The 21401-nt window shown below is 57.1% G+C and overlaps 2 protein-coding genes across 2 annotated transcripts in view; one reads left to right on the plus strand and one right to left on the minus strand.

The window, feature by feature from the left end:
• The window catches only part of EFCAB8 (EF-hand calcium binding domain 8), a gene marked incomplete at its 5' end in the record, with an annotated part of 58255 nt that extends 56458 nt beyond the window's left edge, over positions 1-1797 (plus strand). Inside the window, 3 exon segments of the mRNA XM_021711487.1 lie at positions 163-367; positions 440-538; positions 1321-1797. Of these exon segments, the coding sequence (XP_021567162.1) occupies positions 163-367; positions 440-538; positions 1321-1797 (781 nt within the window).
• Positions 1798-4953: 3156 nt separating this feature from the next.
• Positions 4954-21401, minus strand: part of SUN5 (Sad1 and UNC84 domain containing 5) — a 36558-nt gene continuing 20110 nt past the window's right edge. The window contains 9 exon segments of the mRNA XM_021711489.1: positions 4954-5255; positions 5517-5562; positions 7077-7208; positions 13956-14204; positions 14297-14360; positions 14500-14524; positions 19677-19751; positions 20008-20155; positions 21129-21215. Coding sequence (XP_021567164.1) covers positions 4954-5255; positions 5517-5562; positions 7077-7208; positions 13956-14204; positions 14297-14360; positions 14500-14524; positions 19677-19751; positions 20008-20155; positions 21129-21215 — 1128 coding nt within the window.

The following is a 21401-nucleotide window of genomic DNA, read 5'->3' on the forward strand; positions in this document are numbered from 1 at the left end:
TTCGCAGCATCAGCTGAATCTGGGCTCTCTTGCTCAGTGGTGGGCCTGGGGGAGCATGTGCCCAAGAGAACCAGGCCCAGGCAGGGGAGACCCTCTTGGGGCTCCTGCAGGGTTACCCGTCTTGTGGCAGGGCCACCCTGGGAAGAAAAGCTTCTCGTGCAGGGAAGAGCGGGCTCTGGCAGACGCCCTGGAGTACCAGCGCCGGGAGCAGGCAGTGCTGATGGCCCTCCTGTATGGGAAGGCAGACACAGAGGCCAAGGCGTGGGCCCGGCTGCAGAAGATGTCCCCGATGTCCCCGTGGGCCGGAGAGCGCTCCCTGGATGACATCGAGGACAGCTGGAGCGAGTGGGAGTCCAGGGGCAAGCAGGTGAGGCCGCCCGAGAGCAAGGAGAGGGCTGAGGGGCTCCCTCGGGCCTCACTTGCAGTGTGCCTCCTGCAGGCGAGCAAGGTCTTGGGGGCAGCGTCTAAGCCCAGAGAACGGCCGCGGAGTGCAAGACTCCTGCCCACCCACGTGCGCTACGGCTAGATGAGGCAGCAGGTGAGGCTGGTGCTCCTGCCTCCAGGGGCCACCCTTGTGTCCGCGTGGCCCTTTGCTGGCAGATGGGAGCCCAGGATTCTGGGCCACAGACAGCTCTGGCTGAGGCTGGCCGGCTGGCTTGTGTGTCAAGGAGGCCATCAGCACAGCCTTTGTTCCTGAAGACGACCCTCACCGGGCCTGTAGGATGAGGTCCTCCTTGGGCCTGGCCCTGTCCATGGCCTTCAGAGCACCTCCCAGAGGCTGTGACTATTCACTGCTGACCCGTGTCCCCAGTACTGTGGGCACCCAAGAGCAGACAGGGTGTGGTGCCCGGCAGGCAGTGAGAGGTGGAGTGGGTGGAGAGAGGAGGCACAGGGACCAGAAGGACAGATTCAGTCACGTCCTCCCAGCCTCTCCCTCATTGCATGGAGGCGTATCAGCACTTTCCCTCTGGTGGGACTGGGAATGAGATGGCGCAAAGGCCATGTCTCACGGGGCTCCGTCCTGGGCGGGGGAGAGGTCCAGGAGAGACAGATTGCTCCGGAGCTCTGCACCCAGGCCTGGCCCAGGGTCCAGCTTGTGGCCTTGTCCTAAGAAGGGTGCCCACCTGGAGCTGCTGCGGGCACTGGATGACGCGGAGAGGAGGGCTGGGGGCTGGACCTGGGGCAGTATGGTCACGCGGCCCGCATGGCTGCTCCGGGACGTGTTCTGCACGGGGAGCCTGGCCGCCTCCCTGTGCCCCGCTCTGGACCTGGGCGGCCTGGCTCCACTGTACCCTGCCATCCTCCCTGGCTGTCCTGCAGATCTCGCCTCAGATCTACCAAAGCCTGCACTTCAAGGAGCTGACACCCGTCCGGCAGCCCGCCTTCCTGAGCAACAGGGCCCCGGATCAGCAGGACCGGTGTGTCCGCCTGGTGTCCCCCGCTGTCCAGAAGGACCTGGAGCCTGGCAGGGAGCAGGGCTCACCAGATGCCCCTGTCGGCCTGCCCACGGCACCCTCCTTCCTGTCCTCTTCACTGTCCCCGATGGCCTTGGCCTCCAGGTTGCTGGACTCCAACCTGCCTCCCTTCCCCAGGCCCAAGTCCTCTGTCTCCTTCCCACGGCCCTGGTCAACTTCCCTGGCCCAGTCCACCCCCTGGGCCTCCTCCCCAGTGTCCAAGTCGACTCTGCAGAGGTCAATGACCCCTGCGCCTGTCTCCACCTCCCTGGAGCAGCCCCCAAGTCCTCCGAAGGGCACCCTCATGTCCCCCCTGAAGCAGGGCTCCCGCGTCAGGCTCTGAGGTGCCCCAGCTTCCTCTCCAGTCCTCCAGGAAGGTGTCCAGGGCCATGGGGATCCTGTAGGTCCCTGGCTTGTGCCCTGCCAGGCCCAGAGGCTGAGACCCTCCCGCAGCAGCTGCCCCACCCTGTTCTTCTGGGGTGGTGGGCCTGACTTCCAACTTCTCTCTGGCTCAGCTCTGAGTCCTGGATAAGAAAGTAAATGCTCTCCACTGTGGGAGTCCCAGAGGCGATGAGGTTGGGCTGTGTGTCTCCACCCCTGCAGGTCCCTGCTTCCCTCTGAGACTAGTCACTCCCCCGGTCTGCCCGGAGCAGAGGCCCAGAGGAGGGTCCCTCCCCCAGCACGCTTGGGTGCCCTGGCCAAAGCACAGGGGCAGAGCTTCATAAGCCTCATGCAACTGAAGGGGGCGTGGTGGGCAGGTCATACGCTCTGGCCGCTGGCTCAAAGACTTGTTCAGCCTTGGGCAGAAGCAAGGCCCAGAGCCGTAGGGTGGTGGCTGCTGCTGTTTGTCCCCTGCTCCCGCTGTCCCTGTCCTCCCCACTGAGGTGCCCTGTCCCTTGTGCAGGACAGGCCTGGAGGCGTGCTGCGTGTTCCTGCCTGGCTCTGCACTGTCTAGCCTGAAGCACCTCCTGGTCTCTGGGCCCGTTGTTCCCCTAGCCCAGAGGCAGCGTCCAGGCCTCTGCTGGGCCTCCAGCTCTCTCGGCAGCCTGACACCCTGTTCTGGGATGTGGAGCTTCTGGACACAGACCTGCAGCCTGTGGGGAGCCGGGTGGCCCACTGCTGCCGCCCCGTGGTGGCCTCCATGCCATCCTGGGTGTGGGTGTGCCTGAGTAGCTTGGAGCAGGCCTGGGGTTCTGGAAATCCCACGGACCCTCCTGCCCAGCCCAAGGCTCCTCCCTGAGGGTGTATGTGTGGCTTCTCATCTCTCTGCTCTCTTCTCCCTTTGCCATCTCTCTGGCCGGGAGTCCCTGTCATCTGGGCCTTTGGCCTGGGGTCACTGCATCCTCACTCCGTGAAGCAACTGTGGGCTTGGTTCAGGGACACCCTGGAGCCAGGCACATTGAGACCCAAATCCACCTGTGGGCTGTGCACAGCCATGCCTCTGGTTCATTTCCCAGGGGTGCCAACAGAGCACCACACACTTGGAGACTTTATACGGCAGAGAAGTGGTCTGGAGGCCAGAGGTCCAGGCCCTGGCAGGGCATGCTCCCTCTTCCCAGCTTCTGGTGTGGCCGGCAGCCCTTGGCGACATCCGTCTCTGCCCTTGTCAGTGCCATTCTCTCCTCGGGTGTCTGTCTTCACCTGGTGTTCTCCTCCCTGTGTGTGTGTGTCTCCTCTTACAAAGACACTCAGCATTGGCTAGACCCGGTGGCACATGCTTGTAATCCCCGAACTTTGGGAGGCCAAGGCGGGAGGATCACTTGAGGCCAGGAGTTTGAGACCAGCTTGGGCAACGTAGCAAGACCCCATTGCACAAAAAAAAGATGTAAAAGAGGTCAGGAGCATGAGGCCCCATTGCCCCGAGCCCCCCGAGCCACCTTCCCTGGGAGGAGTGACTCCCCTGGGACTCCTGCACGTGCATCCTCAGCTTCTAGTGCCTTCTTACACAGGCACAGCATGGTGATGGGCCTGCCCTGCTCTGGCGTGACCGCATCTTAGCAACCCATTTCTGGTCAGGCCACCTTCTGAGGATGGGGGTGAAGACATCAAAGATATTTTGGAGGATGCAGGTGAATCTGGAACAACCCTCTGGGCAGGGAGAGCAGAAGTGTGTGTGCAACGTGGAAGTTTACTAGGTCCGGGGCTTGCAGTTTTGCAGCCCACCCCTCTTCTCAAGCCCCGCCATTCTCCCAGGAAACCTCATCTAGGACCCAGCAGTTAGATCTAAGCCGCCCTCTCCTTCCCATGGGCTGGGGCTCCCAAACTGGGCATGGCACTGGGGGCTGCACCAGCCTCTTCCACCCCCACCGGAGCCCCTTGTGGGAGCTCTTTCTGTGTCAGCAGAGGGATGGAATTCCCCAGCTCCCTCCTTCCTACAGTTGGAGGGAGGGAGAGCCTGCCTTTATCTGGCACAGACCTGAGTACCAAACAAGCATCTGCTCATTTAACCTCCGACACTTCATGGAGTGGATGTGGCATTATCCCATCTGACAGAGGAAGAAACAGAAGCTCAGAGAGGTGGAGTTGCTTGCCCAAGATCATACAGCCTGGAAGTGGGGGGAGTTTGGATGCCGGCCAGTTCAGCAGTGTCTGTATGTAACCACTGAGCTGTGCCCGGTGGAGCTGGCCCTGAGGCCTGTCCGAGGCTCTGGACTCAGTCCCCAGGAAGAATGACTCCTGGGCCCTTCCACACACCCCCTCCACCCCCATGCTGCTGCCCTCGCCTGGCCCAGCCTGCCAAGGTAGGAGGGGAGTATCCCCGCCATGCCTCATTGGCTGACCCCAGAGGCTGGCCTCATCTGACCAGGGTGCCCAACTGAAGCGCCAGCCCTGGATGCCCACACCTCAGGGTGCTGCTGCACCATTGCTGAGCCTGGCGTGGTCTTGTGGATTTAGAAAGTGGGTCGTGGGACCGGGAGAGGGATGCAGTCGGACCGGAAGGAGGCACAATGGGCAGGGGCCGGGCTGGCTGTGGTCTCTCTTGAGGGGCACAAGCAAGAAGCTTCTTACCAGGCCACACTCCATCTCCAAAGCCCTTGTGGCCATCAGCTCATCTGAGCCAGACAACTGCTTTCTTAGACATTCACCCCATTTTACAGTGGGGCAAACTGAGGCTCAGGTTTCACAGCTGGAAGCGGGTAGGGCGAGGCGCTGAACCCAGGTTTTTCTGAGCCACAGCCCTCCAGTCCTTTGTTGCATCCTGCTCTGGACAGCATCTCAGGTGAATTCAGGGAGAAGGGAGGTGTGTGGACAAGGTGGTGATGATGGCCCAAGGTCAGGCCTGGGGCTGCTCTTCCTCGGCCTGGGGGCCTCAGGACGGGCACTGGGGAGGGGAGGAGGGCTTGGCAATGACCCAGGCCTCTGCCCAGCCCTGACCTGGGGCAGCGGCAGCTGGCGAGGCCTTGAGGTCCTGACTGGCTCTGGGCCTTGGGCCTTCTTTTCGGATTCTGTGCCAGGCGGGCGGGTCTTGGATTGGTAGTGGTGGGAAGGGGACCGTGTTTCAGCCCAGGGAATCTGCAGCTGTGAAGGTCTGGGGTGGGACAATAAGGAGGGTCCCTTCCACCCAGGAGTCGCTGTCCCCAGCTCCCAGAAGGTCTGGAGCTGGCTTGGGGCGGTGTTGCTGGTGGGCAGGGCCCTTCCCGGTGTCTGTGGAGCCCGTGAGGACATGCAGGCTGCTCCGAGTGGCTGTGGCCCGTTGCACCTCACCCTCAAGGGTGGCACCACTGGTGCCCTGGCTCTGGGAGTGAGCCAGAGACTCCCGAGGACATACAGCATGCCACACAGGCCTCTGACGGCACAGGCCTGGGCTCAGAGGGGTGGTTGCGGGGGCTCTGGGTGTCACAGTAGCACCTGAGCCTTGAGGCAGCTGCTTCTAGGCCAGAGCCAGTAAGTCAGCCTTGGTGGGGGCCAGAGGGGCGGGTCTTCCTGCAGAGGGAAGACAGCTGAGAGGGAAGGGGGAGCCTGGGGTGGCTTGGCAGAGTCAGCAGAGGGAGAGAAGTGGTTGTGGCTGGGCACACCCTGAGGGCCGGGGTCTCGCAGGCTTCCATGGAGGAACCCTCTCACCTGTTTTGAAGAGTGACAGGAAGCGGGAGGCTCGACAGGATTGCATCTGTGAGTGGGAATGGACCCCAGGGCAGTGACATAGGGCAAGGCCTGGCCATGGGACTCGGTGTGCTGGGGAAGCTCGAGCTTCTCTGGGCTGCTGCTCCTTCAAAAGCAAGGTGCCCACTAGGGAGGGAACACCCTGGTGGAGTGAGTCCGGTCAGGCCCCTGGCCTGTTCCTGAGGCCAGGAAGAGAAGAGTCCTTCCCGGGAGGGGACCCAGGTGGGTGGAGATCCCAGGCTGCTTCTGAGTTTGGTGGGGGCAGGCAGTGGGGAAGACAGCGTCTGCCCTGTCACACGTTTCGTGTGTGTTTGTCCCCAAGCTCCAATGAGTAGGTCATTCTAGCCCACTTTACAGATGAGAAAACAGGCTCAGAGGGTGGTGACTTGTCCAGGGTCACCCAGCTAGGAAGTGTCACAACTAGGATTTTAATCAGGGCTGTCCGCTGTTCCAGATGCTCAGGATTTGGGGGTGCTGTGTTTGGGTGGGTGGGCAGGCAGTGAGTGCCCTTTGAACACAGGATGGGCAGACGAGTTGTGGGAAGATTCTCGACAGGAGAACCCTCCCTCCTATAGCAGGCAAGGTCAAAGGCCAGCCCACGCCCTGCCAGCCCAGCCTCCTGCCGGTGTGCATCCAGGTCCTGAGCTCCAAAAGCAGCCAGGATTCCCACCCACCTGGTGAGCCCGGGGCCCTTTGACTCCACTCACGCCTCCCCAGTCTGCTTGCCACCTGCCTCTGCAGAAATGAGGACCGACAGTTCCTAAGCACTTACTACGTGCCAAGCGCTGTTCAAAGGACTTTCATCCCCACAACAGTTTTAAGTAGGTGCTAATATTATCTCAGTCTCCTAGGCAGGGAGACAGGCACAGAGAGGCGACATCCTTTGCCAAAGGTCATGTAGCTGGCTCGTGGTAAAGCTGGGATTTGAACCCAGGAAGGAGGCTGTCTGACTGCAGGGCCTGGTCTTTTTTCAATATTTGATGTTTTAAACTACACCGTGTTTTTTCTATTTAAATAGCTGATGTTTTCATCTTGAATCTCTGAGGCTATGAACTATTATTGTTACTGCTATCATTCTTGTAGGGCCCAGAGCTGGCGAGAGTGGCAGGGACTTAGAGAGGAGGGTGTGCTGATACAGAGCTTGGTGTGCGGGCAAGGGTTTCCTTGGGGCAGCGGCGGAGGGGGGGGGCAGGCTGAGCACATGGCAGGTGAGGAGAATTCCATCAAAATAGGGAGAACAAACAGATGTCGCACCCAGAGTGAATCCATGGTCACCAGAACTTGCTATGGACACACAGCCACAAAGTGGTGCCTGCAGTGTCCCTGCAGCGTTTGCTGAGGACGTTGCACCTCCTTCCATGGCTTAGTGGCTGAGTCTCGCCAGGGCCTCAGGACGGCTCCTGCCAGGCAAGATGATGACTCCATTTCATGGATCTGGAACCAAGGCTCGGAGGGAAACTGAGGTTCAGAGGGGCACAGTGACTCCTCTTCTGAGCTTCACCCCCACCGGGGCACAGTTACTCCGATTTCACAGGCCCGGCTGCGCTGAAAGCCACACAGGACTTCTGGAGTGATCTGCTCATGTTGAGGCAGAGGCAGGGCTGACACCCAGGGCCTGGCATACTCAGGTTTCAGAGTTGCCGCATCTTTGTCCTGTTGGTAGAACCACAGGAAGAAAAGGTGCAAGGACGTGCTTTATGCCTGTGTCTTCCACAGATGTGCTGGGTGCCTCCAGGCAAGTTCTGTACCTCTCTGGGCCTCCGATTGCCATGCAGGGCTTGAATTAGATCAGCATTTCCCAAAGTGAGGACCTTGAACTATGCATAGCATTAGAGGTGATTTTAGGTAGTACAAAGATGTGAAGTTAAACAAGAATTGAGGCACTATGAGAGCAAACTTTCTTTTTTTCTTTTCGGTTTTCTCTTTATAATTAATTTGTGTAGTGTAGAGTTGGTATTTCCTTCTTAAATGTTTGACGAATTTCACCACTGAAAACTTGTGGACTTGAAATCCAATGCCTTTGATAAATAACTGTTTATAGTTTCTATTTCTCCTTGAGTCAGTTGTAGTCACTTAGGTTTTTAAAGACATTTTTTCGTTTAATCTAAGTAGTTGAATTTAGCAGCATAAAGTTGTTCATAATATTTCCTTGTTTTCTTTTTAATGTTTGTAGGATCTGTTAGTAATGTCCCTTTTACATTCTGATATTGGAAATTTGTGTCTTTCTCCTTGATCGAAAAAGTTGGGGGAAGAGGAGAGAGAGACAGAGACAGGGAGAGAGAGAAAGAGATAGAGATAAGGAAAGAGAGAGATTGAGACAGAAAGAGAGAGATACAGAGACAGAGACCAAAGGCCAGGAGGATAGGGTGCCTGGCTGCAGTGACACCTGGCCCTAACCAGGGAGGCCATTTGACTTAGTGGGCCCTCTCAGGGAGAGGGAGAGAAAGAGAGAAACAGACAAACAGGGAGATCAGGGAGAGAGAGACAGACAGGGAGAGAGAAACAGACACAGGGAAACCAAGTTCCAGCTACTCTGTAATCACATTTTTGGGCATGTTTATTCATTTCAGTTGCTTTTTATTTCTGAAGAATGATTCTGTTTTTCATTCATACTAGGCAGCTTCAGTTCCCTTTAATAACACATTTTTTTTGTTTTGTTTTTGAGTTGGAGTCTCACTCTGTCACCCAGGTTGGAGGGCAGTGGCACGCTCTTGGCCACCGCAGCCTTGACCTGCTGGGCTCTGGCGATCCTTCCACCTCAGCCTTCCAAGTAACCAGAACTACAGATGCGTGCTACCATGCCTGGCTAATTTTTTGATTTATTGTAGAGACGAGGTTTTGCCAAGTTTCCTGGGTGGGTCTCAAACCCATGGGCTCAGGCAATCCTCTTGCCTCGGCCTCCCAAAGTGCTGGAATTACAGGCTGAGCCACTGAGCCTGGCCAGTAACAAATTTTTTTAAGTAGAAGGAAAAAGTCATTTTTTTTCCTTTTTAAATTTTTATTTAAAATTGTGAGGGACAATTCAGGGCTAGATATACAAATATTCATTGTGCAGATACCCTTATCAATAAGGTATGCCCCCCCTTCCCCAGGCAGACATCAACTGCTGTCAATCACACCTCTCCAGCCCCCACCCCCCTCCCCGCAGTTTCAGACCACTTTCAATCCTTTTCTTATAGTAATATGGTATTTATTCAAGGTCCATTTCTGAGTGAGAACGTGATACTCAGCTCTTTGTTTCTGTGAGAGATCACTCAGTATTATAAACTCTAGTTCCATCCAGGTTGCTGCGAAGTTCATTTTGTTCTTTGTGATTTTGTTCTTCTTTATGGCTGCATAGTCTTCCATTGTATATATGTACCACATTATCCAGTCCTCTTTTGATGGGTAGTATGATTGGTTCCATAGTCTTGCTATTGTGAACAATGCTGAGATCAACATACATTTGCAGGTATCTTTTTCATAGAGTGACCTTAGTTCTTCTGGGTATATTCCCAGTAGGGGGGTTGCAGGGTCATATGGAAGGTCGATTTTTAGAACTTTTTTTTTTTGAGTTGGTGTCTCACTCTGTCACCCAGACTGGAGTGCAATGGCCGCTCCCGGCCACTGCAGCCTCAACCTGCTGGGTTCCTTCCGCCTCAGCCTTCCAAGTAGCTGGAACTACAGGCGTGTGCTACCACACCCGGCTGATTTTTTGATTTATTGTAGAGATGAGGTCTCATCAAGTTGCCCAGGTGGGTCATGAACCCGCGAGCTCAGACCTCACAAACCCGCGAGCTCTCGGCCTCCCAAAGTGCCTGGATTACAGGCTGAGCCACCGAGCCCGGCCCAGATTTTTAGAACTTTTAGGAATCACCACACAGGATTTCCACAGAGGCTGAACTAGTTTGCACAACCACCATCAGTATAGAAGTGTTCCCTTTTCGCCACACCCTCTCCAGCATCTGTTATTTTTTGAGTTATTGATGATGGCCATTCTAACTGGAATTAGGTGGTGTCTCAGTGTAGTTTTAATTTGCATCTCTTTGATGACTAGTGAGGCTAAACATTTTTTCATGTATCTGTTGGCTGCTCGTATGTCTTCTTTTGAGACGTGTCTATTCCTATCTTTAGCCCACTTTGTAATAGGGCTGTTTGTCTTTTTCTTTTCGGCATGTTTGAGTTCCTTGTAGATCCTAGATGTTAGGCCTTTGTCAGACATAACAGTTGGCAAGTATTTTTTCCCAGTCTGTGGGCTGTCTCCCTGCTCGCTTGATGGCTTCTTTGGCTTTGCAGAGGCTTGTCAGTTTAATGAGGTCCCACTTGTCTATCTTCTCTCTTATGACCTGTGGGTTTCGGGTTTTGTTCAGGAATTGGATGCCAGTTCCGATTTCCATGAGGGTATTTCCTTCCTTTTCTAAGGTTCTTATGGTTTGAGGTTTTACATTTAGGTCTCTGATCCATTTGGAGTTAACCTTTGTGCATGGGGATAGATAGAGGTCCTGTCTCAATCTTCTGCACGTGGCCAGTCAGTTTTCCCAGCACCATTTACTGAATAGGTTCTCCTCTCCCCAGTGGTAGGTGGTGGAGGCTTTGTCGAAGATGAGTTGGTTGAGAAATTGAGGTTTTGCGTCTGGAACCTCAATTCTATTCCATTAAAATAGTCATCTTAAAGAAAACCTTTAAGTTACTAAGAAAAGAGGCAGCCCAAAGACTTGCCAAAGGAGTGACTCTGAAGGGCCCGCTGACCCACACGCAGCAGACAGGGAAAGAGAAAAAGAGCCCAGCATTGCCTAACACAACACCAAGCACATCCAGTAGTCATGGGTGGCCAGCAGGGTGGGTGGGGGGACCCAGGCCTGACCAAGCCCAGGACCACAGGAGCCAGCTGGGTGAACATCTGGGGATGGGGTGGCAGGCGGGGGCAGGGCTGCGGTGGGCAGTGGCCTTGACGGCCTTGACGGCCTTGACTTAGGTGGGCCAGAGTGCTCACAGGACAACAAGTGCTGGCTGGTGAACCAGGCACTCGTGGAGCTGAGGCCACAGAAGAGGCCCTGCCTTGCAGGTCAGGAAAAGCAATCACTGTGTGATTGGAGCCAGAGAACCACAGGCAGGGTGGGGAGGAAGCCACGGTGGAGCCGGCTGGAAGTGGGCACTTGGATTTGGGAGATGGAGGTGGGAGAGGCGCCCACCTGCAAGGCGTGTGGAGAAGGGGCGTACGTGCTCAAACCCTGGGCTTTTGTTCCGAGCCTATGCACAGCAAGTCTCATGGAATACTCGGAGACTGGGCAGGCAGTATTTCCCCCGTTTCACACAAGAGAGTAGCGGCTCAAAGGACAGGGACTTGCCCAAGGTCACCCAGCATGGAAGCGAGAGAAAGATTGGCACCCAGGCCAGGCTGACCCCAGGCTTGGCCCACCCTCCCACACCACTCCCTGGATGCCCTCCTGCTGCCCATGCTGTCTGGGTGCCTATGGGCCAGAGGCTAAACCTCTCTGAGCCTCCACTGAAAAATGAGGAAGACTTTCCTGGCCATGTGGATGATTTAAATGAGAAATGCCTCTTCCTTGTTGGGAGCGGATGTGATGTGGGGAGCGTACGAGCGCTGCCACTGTAGCAGGCGTTGGGTAAAGCCCCCAAGCAAAGGCGAGGTCTCCCTTGCTTGCTCTGCTTCCTAGCCAAAGAGCGCGGGATGCAGCCTGCTCCACAGAGCGGCGTCTCAGATGCCCCCACGTCCGGGTGCACGTAGTACAGATGAAGCCTTAGCGGCAACAAGAAAACCGCGGAACAGCTCGCCTTTTAGGTGGCAACGAAACTCCGTGACAACTCCCTCACAGGCCTTGAAGCCCTTCCAACTTCCCTGGCGCTTGATTATGAAACAAACGTGCTGAGCGAGTCCGGAGCCACTTCTCCATCAGAGGAAAGCGTCCCACCTGACCCCGGCTTTCCTTTCTGTCTTCGTGTCTGTGTCTTTCTTAACCTCTCGCCGCTCTCTCTTGGGACCCTCAAGGCAGCCGCGTGGATGCAGCACTCCTCGTGGGAAGCACTCGGAGACAGGACTGAGGACTCCTGGGGGAGGAGGAAGTAGCTGCCCCAGACCAGGCTAGAAGATCACAGACTTCTCCCCAGCCTCGCGCCACCTGGGCCTGCTGACCTCCTGGGGCAGAGGGCTCAGTCCCTCCGCAGTCGAACGGTTAGAAAGTCCTTCCTCGGTGGTCCTCACTTCTGCCCCCCTGGCCCAGCTCTGCCCAGAAGGGCAACTTGGGGCTGGGGTTGCCAGGCTCTGCGGCTTGTCCCTGGCCTCTCCCAGGAGACACTGGCTGTGCCAGCTCTGAAGCCTCCCGCCTTGTCCTCCCTGTGGCCACCAGACCCTCCTTCCCTGCCCATCCCATCAGCATGGCTCCAGAACCGGACAGCACAGCCTGGCGCAGCCTGGCCCTGGCCCTGCAGGGCAGACCCCTGTGGTAGGTCCTGGTGGCTCGTTCTTTTTATTGCTAAGTCCCTGCAAAGCCCGGGGTCTAGGATCTTCCTGTGTGGCACCCAGCGTGTCGGTGCTCGTTGGAAAGGGGCCGTCCAGGAGCGTCCCTCTGTCCCGGAGGTTTCGCCCTCCTCAGCCATGCGGCAAGTTGGTGGCATTGATGGTGGAAAGGCTGGTAGGGTGAGAAGAAGGACTCACCGGGATCTGCTGTTCTGGGTCTGGAGGGGAACAGGCCACACCACCTCCCCTTCCCACTCCATGCCTGGCTTGAGGAGCTCAGAGGACTCAGGGCTTTTGGGGGGACACGCTGACCCCCGGGTGGGAGGCTGACCTCACTCCCCACCCATCAATGCCCAGAGCCAGAGCCCGAGACCTGAACACGCAGGAGGCTCTGCCGGCCACCGGGGAAAGAGCAGCCTCCATGTGTCCTCAGACCCAAGAAAGCCGGAGGGCTTGGGGGTCCCTGAGTCTGGGGCAACTTCCAGGCCACCTAGGGCTTCCAACAGCCCTGGGTGCCATGGTCAGAAGAGGGGTGGAGGAGGGCCCTTGGGCCTCGGCTTGCTGACCCTGACCGTGACAGGCTGGTCACTGAAGCCTCCCAGGGCTGAGTCATCCCTGCAGCCCTGGGAGGAGGACAGAGGCCTGAAGAATGACCTCTGTGATTTTCCCACAACCTGGGAACTGGATTTTATTTGGAGAAATGGAGCATGTGATCTGCCCCCAGCTGAGTGTGAAGAGATTGCTACTCATTCCACAGTGAACAGTGTGATGCTTCCACATCCCAGGTGTGAAGCAGTTCACAACTGTCACACAGGGACGGTGTGACGTCTTCCTCCCTCAAGTGAAACAGTTCACACTCATCACACAGAAAACATGCGATAGTCCCCTCCCTGGGTGTGAAATGGCTCATACCACACAGGGACACGTATACATCCCTCCCCTATGTGAAGCAGCTCACACTCATGACAGGGATAATGTGGCAATTCCCTCTCTCATGTGCGAAGCAGTTCACACTCAACACAGAGAGACAATGTGGTCCTTCCCTTCCTGGGTGTGAAGCACTTCGTACTCATCACACAGGGACATGCCATCCTTCCTTCCCTCATGAGTGAAGCGGTTCACACCACGCAGGGACAGTCGGACGCTTCGCTCTCGTTGATGTGTGGCACATTTCACGCTCCGTGCACAGGGACCGCGTGATACATCCCTCTCATGTGGGTGATGCAGTTCACACTCATTGCACAGGGACCACGTGGTACTGCCTCTCATGTAGTGAGGCAGTTCGCCCTCATCACTCAGGGACAATGTGTACTCCCCCCCTTCGTGTCTGAGGGGCTTCCCACTCACCCCACAGAGACAACGGGATAATTCCCTCTCGCGTGTGATGAAGTTCGCACTCATCATACGGAGACAGCGTGATGATTCCCTCTCTCGTTTGTGGAGCAGCTCACACTCAGCACACATGGACCATGCGATGCTTTTCTCCCTGGGCGTGAAGCGGTTCACACTAGTTACACAGGGACAAGGCGATACTTCTCTCGCGCGCGTAAAGCAGTTCACACTCATCGCCCAGGGACTATGCGATAACGCCTGCTTTAATGTGTGTGAGGCGCTTCCTGTCACACAGGGACAATGTCGTGTTTCTCTCCTTTATGGGCGAGGTAGCTCGTCCTCACCACACAGCAGACAGTGTGAGCCTGCCCTCTCGCGTGTGTGGAGCAGTTCATGCTCGTTGCACAGTGAACAGCGTGAAATTCCCTTACCTTTCGAGTGCAGCCGTTCACACTCATCGCGCAGGGGCGGTGATCACAGCCCTCTCGCTCGGGAGGCGGTTCACACTCCGCGCAGGGACAGCGCCCCGCTCCCTTCCCCTATGTTGAAGCAGTCCATGCTGCGCGGTGGACAGTGTGAAGCTTCCTCACGGCTTGGGCGAAACTGCTCACACTCGTCACGCGGGGACAGCGATCACGCCCCTTCCTGTGTGCGAAGCCGTTGACGCCCCTCACGCTCGGGCAACGTGGCCCTGCATTCTCGCGCGTGCAGAGCCGCCCACACTCCTCCCAGAGGCACGGCGCGACGCGACCCTTCCTAGGCGCGAAGCAGGGCCGCTTCGTCGCCGCGCGCGATGTGACCTCTCTCCCCGGTACACGAGGCAGTTCGCACTCATCACCCACGGACAGTGTGGCCCCTCCCTGTGTGGGAAGCAAGTCGCAGGGAGGGGCGACGTGACACTTCCCCGTCCTTGGTGGAGCAGTTTCTATTCGCCACACGTGAGCCGCGTTACCCTTCCCTCCGCGTGTGCGAAGCAGCTCACACTCATCACGTGAGAGCCATACGGCGCTTCCCTCCTGTGGTGTGAAGCCACACAGATGAGCCACACAGGGACAAAGGCACACTTCCCTCCACCCGGCGTGATGCTGGTCTTTCTCATCCCACGGGGACAAAGTGATACCTCCCTCCCCAGTGCGTGCAGCAGATCACACTCACGACACAGGACCCAGGTAGTACTTGCCTGAGTGTGCAGCGCTTCACACTCACCACACAAGGACAATGTGACGCTTCTCTCCCCAGACATGAAGGAGCTCATAGTTATCACGCAGGACAATATGACGCTTCCTTCCCTGTCTGTGAAGCCGTTCATACTTATCACAAAGAGACAATGTGCTATCTCCGTCTCCCACGTGTGGAACAGTTCTCACTGATCACGCAGTGGCAATGTGACATTTCCCTCCCCTGTGTCTGAGGCAGTTTATACTCATCGCATCGTGACAATATGATGCTTCCCTTCCTATCTGTGAAGCAACCACACTTATCACACAGGGACAACGTGTCCCTTCCTCCCCATGTGTGAAGTGGTTCATACTCATCACACCGGGACAGTGTGATGCTTCCTTGCTCGGTGCATAAGCTGTTCGCACTCATCACATATTGACCGTGTGATGCTTTTCTCCCTTGTATGTAAGGCAGTTCACACTCTTCACAAAGGGGCGGCGTCACACTTTCCTCCCTGTGTGTAAACCAGCTCACCCTCATCACACAAAAACAACGTGGTGCCAGTGTGATACTTCCCTCCGCCTGTGTGAAGCGGTTCGCGCTTATCACAGAGGGACCGTGTGACAGCTCTCTCCCCAATGTGTGAAGCAGCTCATACTCATTACACAATGGACAATGTGCTACTTCCCTCCTCCAGGTGTGAAGCAGCTGATCCTCACCACACAGGGACATCGAGATATTCCCTCTCATGTGTGAAGCAGGTCATACTCCTCGCATGGGGATAATGTGACACTTCCCTCCCCGTGTTTGAAGCAGTTCGCACTCACACACAGGGGCGACATGATGCTTCTCCTGCTTGTGTGTGAAGTGGTTTATGCTCATCACACAGGGACCGTCGCATCCTTCCCTTCCCCATGTGTGAGGCAGTTCATACTCATTGCACACAAACGATGCGACACTTCTCCCCTGTGAAGCAGCTCACACTTATCACAGGGTCACTGGGATGCGTCCATACCCGTGTGTGAAGACGTTCACACTCGTCACGCAGGAGCGACACGCCCTCTCTCTCCTGCCTGTGTGAGGCAGCTCATACTCATCACACGGACGATGCGGCGCATCCCTTCCCAGGTGTGAAGCAGTTCGTGTGCATCACACAGGGACAGCGTGATGCTTCCTTCCCCAGTGTGTGAGTCAGCTCGTACTCAGCGCATGGGGGAAATCGTGACACGCTTTTTCCTGTGGGTGAAGCGGCTCATTCTCATCGCCCAGGGACATGTGATTCTTCCCTCCCCTGTGTGTGACGCAGTTCACACTCATCGAAGAGGGACAGCGTGATGCTTCCCTTCCTGTCCGTGAAGCAGTTTACACTTCTCACACGGGGACGGTGTCACACTTCCTGACCCCATGTGTGAAGCTGTTCACACCCATCACATGGTGACAACGGGGCACCCTCCTCGCCGTCGGGGCCGCAGTTCGTGCTCATGGCACAGAGACAAGTGATGCTTCCCTCCCCCACGTTGGGGCAGTTCATGCCCACCACAAGGGGGTGGGAGAGGCTTCCCTCTCTCGTGTTTGAGGCCGTTCGCGCTCGTCAAGCAAGGACGATGCCACGCTTTCTTTCCCGTCTACGAAGCCGGTCACGCTTACCACAGTGCGATGCTTCCTGACCCCCCATGGAAAGTGGCTCACACTCGTCACGCAGGGTCAGTGTCATAGTGCTCGCCCCCCACGTGAGCAATTCACACTCACATAGGGGTAATACGACGCTTCTCTCCCTTTGTGTGAAGTGCTTCGTATTTACAACACACGGACAACGAGGCATTCCCCCTCCGCGTGTGTGAGGCAGTTCCCAGTCGTCACACGGAAACAACGTAACACTTCCCCCCCTGTGTTGAAGCAGTCCGCGCTATCACACAGGGACAGTGTGACACATCTCTCCTCCTGTGTGACTCGTCCGTCTCCTGGGCGTGGAGCGGTTCACACTCTTCAGGCGGGAACAAGCGGATGCCTCCTTCTCCCGTGTGCCAGGCAGCTCGTGTCACCACACTAGAATCCTGGATGTCTCTGTCAGGGAGCATGGGCGGAGCAGCATCTCTTGGTGCCGTTGGGGACGTCGAGGCTCTGAGGGTGACCCCCTTAAGGCCACACAATGAAGAAGCACCAGGGCCCAGGGCTCTGTCTCATTGCGGGGGCCTCGCCTGCCGTCTGTCCGGGCCTCCCCTCCCACCTGCCTCACCATGCCTGGCCAGGTGTCCAGGGATTAGGAGATTAGCTAAATCCTGGGGTTTGAGCGAGGCTTATCAGAGGTGCGCTCTGCACCCCCGGTTCTGTCTTGGCGCCACAGTGAGCCAACTCCTGCTCTGGCCGGCAGCCCGTCTCTGCTCCCGTCCCCTGGGGGTGAATGGCAGGCCAGCGGCCAGCCTTGTGCATTGTGCACCTAGAACAGAAGTGGGCAGGAGGGAGGCCGCGGGCACCTTTTGTGCTCCTGCAGGATGCTGCCCAGAAATGAGCCCTTCCTTGGCGGGCCAGGGTCCCCACCCCCTGCTGGGCTGATCCAGACTCTGCTGTGGGGTGTGGGTGACACTGGGTCCCTCCTTGTCTGTGCCGGGGTCATTCGGTCGCAGCCCAGGACTGGCGACCTGGGATGACAGGCGGAGTGCAGGGCGGGAGGAGGGCCGAGCGGCTCCCATTGCGTGAGTGCGGCTGGGGCTCTGCGGTGTCTCAGCAGGCCAGGTGGGTGGGTTGTCCTCCGCTCCTTGAGCTCGACTCCCACTCATGGCGCCATGGAGCCGTCCCTCTGGAATGGCTGTGGGAGGGGCCGGTGGGGCCCGGCAGGTCTGGGTGGAGTCAGAGGCCATCCTGGGGAGGGCTGTAGTTTTCTGTGCCGCGGTTTCCTCGTGTCGGTGGGGATGCTCAGTCCCTTCAGAGGAGAGGAGAGGAGGTGACAGGTGTGCGCACACCTGTGGGATAAGTAGTGTTTGTGAACCGGACGGGTGTCCACCCAGCACACTGGGAGAATTAACCCGAGCCCTCAGGAAAGTGGGGTCATGGGGGCCGCGGGTGTCACATGAGCCTCAAACAGCGGGTGCTTCCCCCACGGCGGCCCTGACCACAAAAAATGCCACTGAGCATACAGATCCCACTTATCACAGCCAGAACTGGCAGAATATGAAGGGTTGAGTCTGGCAAGACAAGTGCCCAATTTCCAGGAAGAAAGTGACGGCATGTGGCTGAAGGATGTTGGAGGAAAACCAGGGGGAAGGAGTCCGCGTTCCTGGAGGGCAGGGCTGATGCGGCCACGAGGCTCTTTCTCTCCACGGGAAGCCAGTGCAAGGCCAGCGGCGCTCTCGCCCTGCAACCAGCACGCCTGCCGGAAAGTTCTCCCGGAGAGGGAGTATGGGAGGAATGCCAGGAAGGCGGGACAGAAACAGTGAGGGCACCTGCACAAGCACACGCCCGAGGCATCCCCCAGTCGCGGTCATTCAGAGCTGGTGTAGGAGGAAGCAGGCTCAGTGAGCTGAAGAGGGACCAGGGCTGCATCCACAGGGCTTCCACGCTCCGGGGAAGAGGCGACGGTCCCACAGCGGTCCCATCTGCTGGCCTCAGCGTGTGAGTGACCCGAATCAAAGGAGATCCCTACCTGGCACCACACACGCCAGTATGGTCCAGATGTACTCACAGGCTTTTATACACCCGTACCTTGTGTTTGTGCACTCACAAGTGTGTCTATAATACATATCTATGTAGGCATGTACAAGATGTGTGTGTACATAATAAAATGAGCAGAAGGAAATATAGGACTGTGTTTCCATAAACCCGAGGCTGGGGATGTCCTTCCTGGCAACACACACAGCTTCGAAGCCATGCAGAAAAAGACTGATCTGATAATACTTCCAAGATCAGCTGTTAAACAAAAGACACTTAAGTGGCTGCACGCGATGGCTCGTACCTGTAGGCCCAGCGCTTTGGGAGGCTGAGGTGGGAGGGTCACTTGAGCCCCGGAGTTCAGGGCTGCAGTGAGCTAGGATGGTGCCGCTGCCCTCCAGCCTGGGTGACAGAGTGAGACCATGTTTCTAAAAATAATGATAGTAATTTTCAAAGCAAAGTTGAAGACAAATGACTGGGAGAAAACAGAACAGCTGAAGGAGGTTGGGAAGGGTGTTTGGAGGAGGAAGTGGGGTGTCTGTGAGTTCAGTTTATCAAACCTCGGGATGATTGGGCCTTTTAATAGTAAGAATGGCTCCCAGGAGAGCTACTGCAAGGATGCCAGGTTGGACAAGTGTGGGTTCCAGGTCCCCGGGCGCTGGGAGGGTGGGACCAGCAGGGTGAGGTGGCCTGCAAAGCTCATCCCGCTGGAGCCCAGGGGAGAGCAGGCCTTGGGCCAGGAACAGAAGGGCCTAGGGGCTGGCTGAGCCTGGCAGACGGCCCGAGGGCAGGTGTGCCGCAGGGCGGGCTGTCCTGGCTGTGCCCCTGGAGACCGTGCACTCCCGTCAGCCCACCCTCTGACGCCCAGCCAGGCCTTTGCTGGTGGCTCCCTCTCCCTGTGCCACCTGCTAGGGAGTCCTGTGCCTGCAGGCCTCATCCCTGTTGCCGCTCCAGCTTGGCCAGCCTGCCCCATTCGGAGTCCAGCTCAGAGGCAGCTCACCCCTCCTGGCAGGGCCCGAGTGTGACAGCGACCTTGGGGCCATTTTGCCTCGTGCCTGCCCCAGTGCCCTGTCCTGAGAGCTTCGTGGGCACAGCAGGTATTTGGAACTTCCATAAGCTTCAAGTGAGTGGGCTATGACTCAGCTCTGGCCAAGATCCCAAAGACAAATAGGAGTGACTGAAGTTTGGGACACAGAGACTTTTGTACCTGGAAAATATGAGGTCTGGAGAGGATGTCTGTCCTGCCTAATGTTACAGGAAATCATTCATGTGACATCGCAACACTTCCCAGGGGGTGGGGTTGGGACCTCTCCTCTCCTCTGGCACAACAGTCACAATCCTGTCCCTGATGCGCAGGCCTGGGGAGGGGCTTCTTGCCTAAGATTACTCACAGCTCAGGGACAGAGTTTGGTTTGAAGCCAGAGAGATGTCTCAGGTTCGGGAGTCAAATTGCCTGGGTGGGAGTCCTGGGCGCTATTTGCTGGCTGTGGCCTCCAGCAAGTCACTTTGCTGCTTGGAGGCTTCACTGTCCCCATCTGTGGCATGGGCCTTCTGGGGCTGTTGCGAAGGTGCCTGGGTGCTCGGCGTGTGCTCGGTAATGGCTACCCATCAAATGCTCAGACAGCAAAGGCTAGCCCGCTCAGACAGCAAAGGCTAGCCTGCTCAGACGGCACAGGCTAGCCCACTCAGACATCACAGGCTAGCCCGCTTAGACGTCATAGGCTAGCCCACTCAGTTGTCACAGGCTAGCCCCTCAGATGTCACAGCCTAGCCTGCTCAGACATCACAGGCTAGCCACTCTCCCTCCCTGGGGCCAACAAACACTCAGACTCAGGCTGGATAAAGAATATGCTTTACTCTCTGGGGTGGGGTCCTAGCTAGGCTGCTCTCCAGGCGGCGTCACAGAGCCATGCACGCGCACACGGTACAGGCAGGTGAAGCGTGGGTTCCCCCAGTTACTCGAGATCTTCACCTTGACTGCACCAAAAGCCCGGTTCAGACGGTTCTGCAGAATCAGACGAGGGCAGCTCACCTGCGGGCCCCACCTCCCTGTCTGGTGGGTGGGGGGCATTAGGACTGGAAGAGAATGTTCCTCCTCACAGGGGAGGAAATGGGGGCCCAGAGGGGAATGGCCTGTCCCAAGGCCACACAGCAAATTGATAGTCAGGGCTCACATGGAAGCTGCTGAGACCAGAAATGTGTGTTGGGGAACCCTCTTAGCTGTGCGACTGTGGGACTCCGGGCAAGCCACCGCTCCTCTCTGGGCCTCAGCTTCCTCCCTGTAAGGTGGGAGTGATAGTCCCTGCCTCCCTGGATTGCCATGGGCATGGGACGTGACCTGGGGCCAGCGGCATCCCGCGTCAGCACACAGACGATGCTCTGAGATCACCCCCAGCTCCCACTCCGTGAGAGGGGATGGAGCCCATGTTTATCTCGCTCCTGCTCGGGCAAAAGTGGGGCAGCTCAGCCTTCAAGGTATCACTGATGAGTCAGTCTCTCAGGGAGTTACAGAAGGGGAAACTGAGGCTTCAGGGAGGCAGGGTGTGGCCCAAGTGCACACAGAGTTTGTGGTTGGGCTGAAATTTGGGCCAGAATCGGTCCAATTCCCAAGCCTATGCTGGCCCTGCCAAGCCCCATGGCCATTCCAAGGGCTCCTCCTCCATCCAACTTTGGTCTCTGGGCCCTCGCACCTCAGTTTCCCCAGTGTTACTGGGTCTGGTGCTGCCTATGGGGCCTCCCAGGATGGAGGCTCCTGGTGGGAACACGGAGGCTGGCTAGAGGTTCAAGTTTTCCTGGATCCCACGCTTGATCCTGGGCCATGGCTCCATCCTTTTGAACCTCAGTTTCCTCCTCTGTCAAGTGGGTTAGTAACAACCGGGCATCTCCTCGGGCTGTTGGGGTGAAGCGAGGCTCTGGGGTGCAGCCTGATGCTGTGTGCATTCAGCAGGTGCTCAACACAGGCTGCTATTCTTAGGTACCTGGAGCGGGAACATCTGAATGGTGTTTTCTGGCTGAAACTGAAACGCCCCCAGGAACGCCTCCTCCTTGGGAGAGTTCTCCATGCCCTGTGGACCCAGGACCAACAAGAAGGTGTCAGACACAAGCAGGGCCTTCAGAGGGTATTTCCCCTCTCCAGTTGAGACTTGCATGCCTCCCAGGATGTGCAGTTTACTACCTCTTTGAGCACTGTTTCATTGCAGGACAGATGGGAAAGAGCAACAGATTGGGAGTCGGAGACTGACTCAGACTTG

Source organism: Carlito syrichta, unplaced genomic scaffold (assembly GCF_000164805.1).
Source record: "Carlito syrichta isolate Samal-C Ts95f unplaced genomic scaffold, Tarsius_syrichta-2.0.1 Scaffold302319, whole genome shotgun sequence".
Taxonomy (NCBI): domain Eukaryota; kingdom Metazoa; phylum Chordata; class Mammalia; order Primates; family Tarsiidae; genus Carlito; species Carlito syrichta.